This window comes from Melopsittacus undulatus, chromosome 11 (assembly GCF_012275295.1).
Source record: "Melopsittacus undulatus isolate bMelUnd1 chromosome 11, bMelUnd1.mat.Z, whole genome shotgun sequence".
NCBI lineage: Eukaryota > Metazoa > Chordata > Aves > Psittaciformes > Psittaculidae > Melopsittacus > Melopsittacus undulatus.
In genome coordinates this window covers 12,491,747-12,503,366 of record NC_047537.1, presented here as the reverse complement: position 1 = coordinate 12,503,366, position 11,620 = coordinate 12,491,747, and the positions used below count along the sequence as shown (strand labels likewise).

Here is an 11,620-nt window from a genome sequence, read left to right as displayed (position 1 = left end):
TGATTGTTGCTGCCACAGGGATATATGGACACTGAGTCATAGTTTGCTTCTTATTCATGCTGCATCATCCTTATTTGATTCATGGAGCATTCTGTTCATGGAAGTGTAAACTGTCCTGTTTGATTTCTTATACTTACTATAACGATTTGCTCAACAAATGAGGCCTTAAAGTGGAAACCTCTCTGGATACCTGTGTCGAATTGACCTTCTCCAATCAGAAAGAGCGTTCACTTTCTCTCTTGTTCACCCACATATCAAGGCTGCTGTTCTCCTGCACTGAGAGCTGGGGGCAAACACTCACCATCTCCTTGCTTCACCGCCCCATGCAGTGAAACAGCAGGAGCCACACCAGTGCAGCTGAAGCACCAGGGATGGCAGGGAGTTGTGGACTAACCCTTCGCAGCAAAGCCTGTACACCTGTTTCCTTGATGGGCTCACCAGTCTATCTCCTTTTGCAACCCAACTACAGGAGAGCAGAGATAACTCAGTGCAAGAAAGGAGCTCCACAAGTTTCTGCCTTGGTGGTGGAGCCTGATGCTCACCGAGCAAGGACTTGCACCGAAAGGCTCTGCGGAGGCAGGGCAGGGGCACGGGTCAGCGCCGGGACCGCATCGGGGACCGCGCACCGGTGCAGCAAGCGCTCCCTCTCCTGGGCTGTGGCCGCCCCGTCCCACAGAGACCTCGGGCGAGTCTGCAGGGGTCTCAGGTCGGGGAGGCTCCTGAAGCAGGGCAGCGCCTTTCCCTCGGCTCCAGACGGCCCCAGTGCCACATGGGAACTGCTTCCCAACTCCAACAGGCCCTGGACACTCACTGGAGATACCGTATTTGAGCATCCCCATGCTCTCTGTGCCCACCAAGATACAGCATCATGCTCTCCTGGGGTAGAAGCTCACATTGGGGGACCTAAGAACTGGGGAAAATGCTGGGAAGAGATTCAGCCATTCAAAATCACATCAATAGAGAGCCCAGTGTGATCTGTCATTAAGACAGAAACTTCCCTGCGAGGGTGCTGAGGCGCTGGCACAGGGTGCCCAGAGAAGCTGTGGCTGCCCCATCCCTGGCAGTGTTCAAGGCCACGTTGGACACAGGGGCTTGGAGCAAGCTGCTCCAGTGGAAGGTGTCCCTGCTTGTGGCAGGGGTTGGGGCTGGAGGAGCTTTGAGGTCCCTTCCAACCCAAATCACTCTGTGATTGTCCAGTTTAGAGGGACCAGCAATCACCAAGGGTGTTATGTACTGTGCTGGGAGCTTCTGAAGGACGAGAGGGAAAGTCTGTGTCAGCTTTCCGTCAGCCTTCAATTCCAGGAGCTTCAAGAGCAGAGGAGATTTGAAAGAAAAACATAAATAAAGCAGTTTTCTTCAAAGAGTAAGGAGGTGGGGGATGTACCAAGGGGTGAAAAGAAAAGGGTTCTTCTAGGGAGCTGTGACTCAGAAATGGCATTTTCTATATTCTACTAAGAGATGTCAAGTCAGAGGTAATTTATCCACAGCAAGCTGATGCAGTTGCTATGGAGAGCATAATAGGAAGAAACATTTTTTAAATGCATAGTCTATAGAGGAGGGAAGAATTTGTAAAAGATAAAACCTGGGTGTGAGGGTGAAATGGTGATGAGGAACATTAAAGAAGGCTGTCTGCAGGCATTTGCACCCCGCTGTGAATGCAGGGACTGATCCCACCCTGCTCAGCTTCCCTCCAGCCGGGCAGAGGACTGATCCCACCTCTGCTGGTGCAGAAGCTCAGGACATGGTCACTTCTCTGGCACCCTCTGCCCCAGCTCCCAGCTCTGCAGCAAGTGCTGGACATTGAGACACACTGAGAGCTTCCTGGGTGCTCATCCAGTGCATTCCCATGCTCTGCTGGGCACCAGCAGCTCCTTTAGACCAGGGGTGCAGGGCTGGGCTGGACTTCTCCTCTCTGGGTTGGAGCTGAGCCCCCTCACTCATGGGCAGGCACAAGCCCTGCTCCCAGTCAAGGCTTGTCCCTGCCAAGGTCCCACATCAGCTCCAGAAGTCCAGGGTTAATCCGCCTGACTTGCTGGGGTGGGAACAGCCCCATGATGACCTCAGGATGGACACAGGGGAAGTCACCTCTCACTGGTGGGACCGTTTTGAACTTCAGCAATAAAAGCCAGGTGTATTCACTGCTTTACCTTGAGTCATTTGTTTCAAATGAAACATCTCTCATATAACACATGGTCCTTTTCCTGGACCATACATCTTGCTGTTCAGTGCCAGACGGATTGGGCAGTCTTGCTCCAGCTCCTACTGGTTGACAATGAGCCAAGGGGTGACATTTGCCTGAAAACAATTGCCCTCATGTGTGTCAGGGCTGTAACATGAAGGCTTCTTCCCCCACCCAGAGAGCCACAACCTTTCCTACAAGTGTTCCAGGTTCAGTAGCTCACAGAAATGCTCCTGTAGGTAGAGCCAGAGTGAATAAAGATTCACAGGAGCAAAACATCAGAGGATGGAATCTCCTGCTGAAGGAGCAGACCCAGAGATTGCCATTATCTGTAGGTTTTCATGACTATCACCCCTTTGTACTGGGCAATGGACCCTGTTCACGTACCTTGCCCTGGGGAAAAAACAATCAACCAAGCAAGCAGCTGATTTTTAGCTGGTGGTAGAGCTCAGTCCCACACAGAGAGGGAACCATGGGCAGTGATCCAGCATCCCTGCACACGTACCTCAGTTTCAGTGTCTTTCCATCTGGTACTCTGAGGGAGAGGGAGCAAGCTCCTGCCCTGGTCTCAGGGGCAGTGGGGTGTGGATGTCAGGGGCCCTGCAATGCCTGCACTAGACAGCAGAGGCCACAGGACACAGGGGGTGAATAACAGTGAGGAGAGGAAAGGGCTGCTTTGGTTCAGCTTCCCAGAAGCCAGGCCCTGGACAGAGTGCTTGGTTCTCACTGCCGTGTCCAGGCAACCACATCAGCATCTTCCAACTGTGCCTGGCAACTGCCACCGGCAGCTTGTGGCCATCAACACCTCGGGCACAACAGGAAGGAGGCAGAGACCAGAGGCATGCAGGGACTCACCCCTTGCCCTGCTGCCTGCACACACACTGCCAGGACAGCTCTGACTTAGGAGAGGAGCAGTGCCGGGAGGACCTGAACCCATGGCTGCAGCAATGGGCATCATGGACGATGAGGACCTGCTGGACTATTTCCGCATGGAATACAGCCGGAACCTCCTGCACCTGCAGAGGTGAGGGGGCTTCTCCACCCGCTCCCACCCTGTCCTCCTGTCTCCTCCAACCTCCTCCTACCATGGCAAACACATCCTTTGTCTCCACCACTTCAGTCTCCTCTTGTAGCTCCTTTCCCCAGCCCTATTCCTCCCTGTAACACCCCCCACAGCCTTGGTCAGTGGGATCCCTGCTGGGGAGGGTGGGGATGCCATGCTGGCAGCTGGGATCTAAAGCAGTGCTGGGCTGCTGTGCCCCCATCACCCCACTCAGGACCCTGAGTGCAGAGCAACCCCGTGCCCTGCCAAGGCACTGGAGCAGCGCGTAACCTCGAGGAAACCTTGCGTGCAGGAGGCTGCGAGGGGCAGAGGAGGTCTCCCTGTCCGCATTTATCCACCTGCAGCAGAAGAGGAAAGAAGCCAAACTGATGCGGGAGGCTCTGGAGGCGAAGATGGAGGTGAGAAAGCTGCTGGGGCGCGGTTGGAAGGGTTTGTTGGAGGGCAGGGTCTGGCTGCAGCAGTCACCCTCACTCTGCACTGCCAGGAGTTCAAGGAGAGGATGGAAGCCGTGGCGTGCTGCTGGCCGGACCTGCACACCCAGGAGGCTGAGCTGAAAACACACACGGAGGAATCCCTGAGGATCGCAAAGGTCAGCACCGACCTGAGCCATGCACCTCCTGCCCGGGGAGACTGCCCCGGGCCACCACGTCTGCCCCAGCCCCCTGGAGCCCGGAGCTGTGAGGAGCAGCGCTGGCAGTTACATAGGGAGGGAAAATGAGTGCTCCAGGCCTGGTCTCTCCCCTGGGAAGGTATCGCCTCCCAGTGCTGCTGAGTGACCCGGCTCTGTCTTCCTATGCCTCCCTTTCCCTCCGTGTGTGTTGGTGGGGGAAACATCACCAGGAAGATGATAAAATGCAAGTCCAAGCTCTGAAGAAAGCAACCAGAAAGAGAGAGGAGAAAGTACAAAAGGAGTTTGAGCTCTTGACAGCTAACAGGGAACTGGAAGTCTGGAGAAATAAGCATGAGAAACTCTACAACACAGTGCAGAAATACTCCATCTTCAGAAGATACCTGGAGGATGTGGTGAAGATCTCACAGGTGAGTTTGCACGTGAGAGAGTTTATGGCCTCGAGGAGGGCCCAATGTGGGTGTTAAACCTAGAGGAGACAAAGCAAGTCCAGGGAAATCATAATACTTGGTCAAACCCAGAGACCTCAGATGGCATGGGATATATTGCAACCAAGGTGAGCCAAGGGGACCAGAGTTAGGGGAGGAGAATCAGAAGGGGGATGAATGCTTAAGAAAACTAAGGAAAATCTGTTAGAAAGGAGACAAGCAAAGGGCTGAGGGGAATGGGGACCCCTTGGTGTCACTTTCATGTCACATTGATGGTCTGGGAGTAGGGAAAAGCTGTCTGGGAATGGGAGCACAGGCAGTTGGCACAAAAGCTGTGCCTGGGCATCACCCCATGCATCACGCCTGCAGTCCCAGCTGCCCCCTCCCTTGCCCAGCTGACTCAGCAGTTGCACTTGTGCTGTGTGTTCTATCAGAGCACTGCTCCTTGGGGAAGAGGTGCAAGTTCTCCCCTTGCTTCCAGCAGTGACAGCTCTGGGACTGGCACAGTGGGATGTCATCATACAGTGAACGGGCCCATGTCCACAGAGCAACTGGGGCAATGGTCTTGCCAAGAAGGGAAGATCTTTTGGTGATGGTGGATGTTGTCCCTGGTCAGGGCAGGGAGCTGAGCAGCACAAGACGTGCAATCATGATGAGAGGGGGGCAGGGGGATCACTAACACCAGGAGCCCTGTGCTGCAGTTTGTGGACACCCAAGAAGTCATTTCACACTACAAGATGCTACTGAGGCTGCACAAGGACCTGGAGCAGTCACAAGAGAGGCATAAGGAAAAGTCCGAGCAAGGCAGCGTGTTCCTGGACCAGTACATAGCAGAGAAAGAAGCTGAGATCCTGCAGTGCAAACACAAGCTGCTGGAGCTCCAGCAACATTTTGACCAAGCTAAAGAAGATGCCCAGCTCTGGGTGAGGAAATGAGGGGTGGGCAGGGGAAGATTTCCAAGGCATGGCTGTGTTAAGACCAGCTGATGGCTCACCCCTAAGCCATGGGGTCATGGCAAGGCCCAGTAGCAGCCTTTGTGATTGGAGATGTGTAATTTTGTCCTCCCAGGGGGCTGTAGAATGAAGAATGACAGAGCAGGTCTGGAGCAGGTTACAGCAGGGCTTAAAACAAGGCCCCCCTCACAAAGCCATCATGATCTTTCACTCCTTGTTTGAGCTCACAATCAGAAGAGATCAGCCAACCAGGCTCTGGGGAGATCTGCCTTGGCACAAAACCCAAGCCTTATCCACCACATGCCCATTCGGTTTGTCTGGCCTGCTTACAATCATTCCCATTCGCCATTGCAGCATCCTCCCTATCACTGGGCTTCTCGTGGTCCTCACTGTTCATGGCTCAGGCCTCAGGGTGAAGTTGGCTTTGTTCATTTTTATCATTTGCTCACCAAGGCTTACCCCTTCTCCTCCCTCCTCACCAGTCCAGCAGTGACCAGACTGGTGCTGAACTGGGCTGCAGTGAGGCACATCAATGTGCAGCCAGTGCTTAGTGTACAGGAATGCCCCAGCTCTGCTGACCTCTGCTCCTTTTGCACCGCTCTGAGGGGGCCCAGCCAAGTTCACTATTGGATACTGCAGGCTCCAGCAGCTGGGTCCCATCGGGCAAAGCTGGAAAGCAGCTGGTCTGTAAGGCCAGCAGCAGGATGTGCTGCTCCCAGGGTACCAGCCAGCCTCGCTGGGCAGAGAGGACCTGACCTGTCAGGATGAGGACTGCAGGAACTGGCACAGACAGGGGAGGTTTCTGGGGTGGTTCCTGGAACTGCTTCCTCCACACCAAGCTGAACCACCACAGACCTGGGCAAGGACAGGTTCTTCCTAGCAAAACAGAAGAGTGCTGAAGTTAGGGTCTCCAAGCCAGGGTCTCCAGTGCTGAAGCAGCATCTTTGCTGGAGCATGTCCCCATGTTGCATGTCTGCTCTCCTCTCAGGAGACTCGCTGGGCTGACATCCAGAAAACAAGTTCCAAGAAAGCCCTGGAGCTGGGCACCATCAGGATGGCCATCCTCAACCTCTTCCAGAGCGCTGACAGAGAGATGAACACCAAACTGAACGTGCCAGTGGATGACAGCCATAGACAACTGAACATGGTATAGCCAAGCCAGACCCCTTCTCCCCAGAAGGAGGAGCAGGAATAACTCTCAGCTGTCCAAAGGGAATGGGGAGAAACCATTGTGCCCAACAGACACCTTCCTTTTCACTCTTGGGCATGGGGAATGGGCAGGGAACACCAGGCAAACCTGTCTCATCTGAGGAGGTCCCTATGGGGCAGGAGGAGGGGCAGCCAGGCTGGGGCAGTGGATGCAGGGGTTGCAGATCAACCAGTGGCGAAGGTTTGGTTTTATTCACCCTTGCCCTGAACTCAGAGTCGCCCCCAAAAGCCCATTCTGGTGGTGCAGGGCCAACAAGCTCCTCTCTGCCTCCTGTTCCCATCCCTGCTCTGAGCTCTGCCGTCTCCTTTCTCCACCCTAGATTCAGCAGCTTATGTAAGACCTTGCAGACATCTCCATGGAGGGCAAAGAGGACATACAGAACCACCAGTGAGTACCTATACCTACAGGACATGGCAACGTGAGGGGCTCAGCGAGGGTGGGAAGAGCAGGACAGAGGGCCCCAGAGAGATTGTCGCTGTAGCTTCCACCAGTGAAGTTCCATCCCTTCTGACTCCTGTGTCCTGTACAGTTGCTGGCATCTGCTATTCTAATTAAAAATAACCAAATACCTGACGGTGACTCTCAATTTCCTGGGAGGACTGGAAACATCAGAGCAGCTCCATCCCACAGCTTCATCCCAGGTGCCACTGGGATGCCTTCTCTGGAAGATGGGGCCCATGAAAAGCACGCAAGATAGGAAGAGCAGGCTGGGACAGGAATGTAATCTCAAATAGGGATTTGTACTAGTGCTCACCTCTGGACATCCCACTCAGCCCTGAGATACCTGGAGGGATGACAAAATGGGGTGGGGGGACTGTGCTTTGGAAGGACTACAACCAGCACACCCATGGATGCAGATTTCTCTGCACAGCCACATGCCACATAATAAAACTCAGCTTCCCCCCCACAAATAGAGCCTCAGAAAGGCACAGGTTAACCCGCTCCCATTCCCAAACCTGTGCTTTCATGAGCGACAAGGAGAACGGGTGCCCCCCAGAGCTGGTGCTGGCTGCGTATTTGGAATGCAGAGGAAGGATGGGTTTGAGGTGAGAACACTCGCTGCAGTCTCAGCAGAGGATGCTCCTTCTGTAGCTTTGCTGTTGCTCCCTCTGCAAGCTTGAATTCATAGGAATAAACGCAGTTAGAAACACAGTACCTTAGTTCATGTGTCAGCAAGGGCTCATCCAGTAAATCCCATTCCCCTCCAGTCTCTGAGCTCACACCCATGTTGGGCCATTGAAGCTTAATGAGTTACCGTCCATCAGCAGAATGACCCTGGCAGTGTCCTCACTGTGATGCCACTGCAGAAGAAAATACAACAAAAGCCCCCATTGCAGAGAGAAGAGCAGGAACTGCTTCCCATATGAAGTATGTGGAAGAAGAGAACATTTATTTCTGAAACCTTGACATGCAAATGCAGTGTGGGATATGATGTGTCTTGTGTAGATCTGAACAGATCCCCAGAGCAGTAGGAGGTGAGTGGCACCTCAACTGGCAAGGAAAAGTAAACGCTGCAGCAGCCACCATGTGCCTACACTTCAGTGATTGTATTATGTTCATTCTGTAAAGCAGGGATCATTGTCACAGAGGGGCAGAAGTGGGATGCTCCTCCAGGGAAGAAGTTAAGGTGACAGCAAAAGAGGCAGGAGGATGCTCTCACTGACAGGACACAGCCCAGTGGTGTGTGAGCAAGAGCAGAAAGGTCTATGGCAGTGTCCAGTGATGCCCATGCCAGTCTGCAGTGATGAAGCAGCTCTAAGCTCAAGCCAGAAAGTCAAGTCAGCAAGGCAAGGTGAGAATTACCCACATACAAGGCTGGGCACAGGCTTACCTACAAGGCAAGGACCAAAGATCTGAGCATAAATGCAGCTCTGAGGCAAAGCAAGGGAAGCTCCAGGGAAGGCTCCACACACCTCCTCACGTCTTTCCTGTTTTCCCACTGTCAGTGGCTGCCCACTTGAGGGCTGGCCCTGAGCACAGGCAGCCAGACCATGGTGAGCAGGAAAGGGGTCACAGAGCCTGTAGGTGCATTGAGACCTCCTTGCATTGGGCTGCATCCCCAGAGCGTGAGCAGCAGCTCAGGGAGGGGATCCTGCCCCTCTGCTGTGCTCTGTGGTGACCCCCCTGCAGCCCTGATCCAGCTCTGGGGCAGCAGCACAAGAGGGACCTGGAGCTGTTGGAGCAAGGCCAGAGGAGGCCATGGAGGTGCTACAAGGGCTGGAGCAGCTCTGCTCTGGAGCCAGGCTGAGAGAGCTGGGCTGGGGCAGCCTGGACAAGAGAAGGCTCCTGAAGGGGAGACCTGAGAGCAGCTCCAGTGCCTAAAGGGGCTGCAGGAAAGCTGGAGAGGGGCTTGGGACAAGGGCCTGTAGGGACAGGCCAAGGGGAATGGCTTGAACCTGCCAGAACAGGGGAGACTGAGCTGAGCTCTTAGGCAGAAGCTGTTCCCTGTGAGGATGCTGAGGCACTGGCACAGGGTGCCCAGAGAAGCTGTGGCTGCCCCATCCCTGGCAGTGTTCAAGGCCAGGTTGGACACAGGGGCTTGGAGCAAGCTGCTCCAGTGGAAGGTGTCCCTGCCTGTGGCAGGGCTGGAGCTGGTTGAACTTTAAGGTCCCTTCAACACAAACCAGCCTGAGGTTCTATGATTCTATAAATGGAATGCTTTCTCTTGCTCTCTTCATAGGCCCCCACATGGGGACTATGGGTCTGCAGTGACTCCTTGTATGGGAAGACCTTCCCATAATTCCCAAAGGGCATACCCTTCCTGATGTCATGCCTGGGCCCCCTTCCCCAGCAATGAGACACCTCCAGCCTGGCTGTGCATGTGCTGAGAGCACTTCAGCTCAGGGAAAATCCATTTCTCAATGGGAAGCAAATATATTCATTTGTCTTCGCATGGAATGATTCATGCCCAGCCCAGGACCAGGCCTCAGGAGCAGGCTGCCACCTCCTTGGAGACAGCAGCTCTCTGTGCCAGGGCTGGATCTTGGAGCCTTCACCCCATAGGCAGCAGCATCCTCGGGCACTGGCCCTTCTCTTGCTCTTCTGGGAGACCAAATACACAGCAGCAGAAGAGAGGAAAGACACAAGAACAGAGAGATCCCTGCTGAGCCCTCTGGGATCCCAGTGGTTGGTGAGTGCCTAGCAGAGGTGATGACACCAGGAGCTGCTGCCTGCCCTGGGAAAGCCAACCCATGGCTCACATGAGCAGAGACGATGCACGTTTGCACCGTTGTGAATCGTCTCAGCAGTGATGTGTCCAAAGGGACCCAGAGCAATTCCACCCATCGGAGAGGTGACTCAGCTGTCCCCGCTCCTTCCACCCACTGCCACTGCTCACCACATTACCTTGATGCATCTCACTGGGGGCAGCTGGCAGAGCTGGTGCGAGCTAATGGGAGAGGAGGAAGTGGGGCTGCAGCTCTGAGCCTGCCTCACGGCAAGTGATGGACAAGGCTGAGCTTATGCAGAGGACGGATGGAGCAGGTTCCTGAAGTCCTTTGAGCACGCAGTACTGGCCAGTTCAGAGCCTTGTCTCTGATCTGGATGCCTGAGCTGAGCTCTCCTGAGGAACCTTCAGCATGGGACAGAAAGGAAACAAGAGGCCTTGGTCCAGCCAGGCACTTTCTAACCTGTTTCAATCTATTTTCTGCCTTTCATTGAGCAGACTGGGCTTTGTTGTGTCTGTTTATCAGCCAGTACATCACACTCAGCATGTCCCTTACAACTGAACTCAAAGGCCAAGCCGAAGACCTGTGCTTCTGCCTGGTCCTGGTGCCGTGCTCAGACCCAGCAGCCCTCACCATCCTGAACATGAAGCTGCAGGACATGTGGATGCTGCTCTGCATCATTATTTGCTGGAACTGCTCAGTTCTGTGGCATCATCCATGCCCCCACACAGTGAAATACCTGGTTTTAGAAAGTCAGAGACCATCAATTGAAGCTTGGGGACGGATTTAGCCTTTTCTTATGTGCCATTTATGCCACCCTAGCAGAGTAAAGATAGCAGATCTCACCAATGCCCTATTTGCTTTTCTGGACAAAGCGAAACCACTGTGACTCATGAATATGGAAAAACTAAAATTACCTATTTAGGTATCAGAGTTTCAGTTCTATAATGCTGTGTGTAATGAACAAGCTTTTTGTGTTCATAGCCTGCCTCCTCCTTGGGGAATTACCAGGCTTGGATTTGTTTGCATTGTGCTTTTTGGGTTGGGGTGGGTTTTTCTGTAAGATTTCTTACTCTTGGCGCAGAGAAGAGATGATTAAAGCATTGGCTAAATGCACAGTCTGCTTTGCCTCTTGCTGATGGCAAATTCCCAGCACATGGAGATGTTGTTATTGGTTTAATGTGGACTCTGTCAACATTTCCTCTGGAGCAGCCTGCGATTCCACCCGCATGGGCATGAGCAGGCACCGCTGCTCCTCCCTGCTGCTCCCTGCTCTGCAGGACAGCTCTGCCCCAACACCTGGGGAGGGTTCCCACTTCAGGGGCTTGTGCCCACAATGGCCACATGCAGAGAGCCACCGCACAGCCCCAGTGACAGGAACATGCTCTGACACAGAGCATGGCTGTATGGAAAGGACGCTTAGGATGCTCTCCCTTGGAGACCTGCTGCCTCGCCTCTGGGGCACTCTGCAAGGGGGCATGGGGACAGCCCTGTGCTAGCACTTACCAACGTCCTCAGCAGTGACTTCAGAAGTCACTTCAGACATTGTTGGCTTGTTATCCCCACAATTAGCACCTAGCTAGGACATATCCAGAACATGGAATGCCAAGAACCACTGGGTGCCAGATGGCAAAGACATGGAAGTCATTAAACCTGTGTTAGAGTACATGGAGTTTCCAGCTGCCTGATCCAAGAGAAGATGGGGGTGTCAGAGCTTCCTGCTCCCCTCTTGGCAGTCACTGGCATAAGACCACATCGTACCTGTGGGTGAATGCAAGCTTCCCTGGTCCTGCACCACTGACAAGACCCAGCAAAGCCCAGACTCTGTCCTGCCTCTCTGCTCCTCCTCAGCCCATCTCCCACCTCCTTGTCTTCCCCAGCATGTTTGCCATGAGGTGTTCTTTAGTCACCACCAAAGGCCCTGCAGTGTGCAGGCCTGCCTGCCCTGCTCTGGAGCTCCTGGAAGGTGGGATACAGGAGTGGAAGAGCTGG

The 11,620-nt window shown here is 54.0% G+C and overlaps 1 protein-coding gene across 1 annotated transcript; it reads left to right on the top strand.

Moving 5' to 3' along the window:
• The first annotated feature begins 3,114 nt into the window (after positions 1-3,114).
• Positions 3,115-6,798, top strand: CCDC42 (coiled-coil domain containing 42). The gene is made up of 7 exons (XM_005141426.3): positions 3,115-3,203; positions 3,535-3,640; positions 3,727-3,831; positions 4,083-4,280; positions 5,000-5,221; positions 6,240-6,398; positions 6,781-6,798. Exons 1-7 carry the CDS (start codon positions 3,115-3,117, stop codon positions 6,796-6,798), a joined length of 897 nt encoding a protein of 298 aa, XP_005141483.3.
• Positions 6,799-11,620: the final 4,822 nt, after the last annotated feature.

Excerpts from the sequence above, each read along its gene's own strand:
- CCDC42 (XM_005141426.3), top strand. The coding sequence starts at position 3,115 with ATGGCTGCAGCAATGGGCATCATGGACGATGAGGACCTGCTGGACTAT. Across the intron at positions 3,204-3,534 it reads AACCTCCTGCACCTGCAGAG|GAGGCTGCGAGGGGCAGAGG; the intron begins GTGAGGGGGCTT and ends CCTTGCGTGCAG. Across the intron at positions 3,832-4,082 it reads AATCCCTGAGGATCGCAAAG|GAAGATGATAAAATGCAAGT; the intron begins GTCAGCACCGAC and ends AAACATCACCAG.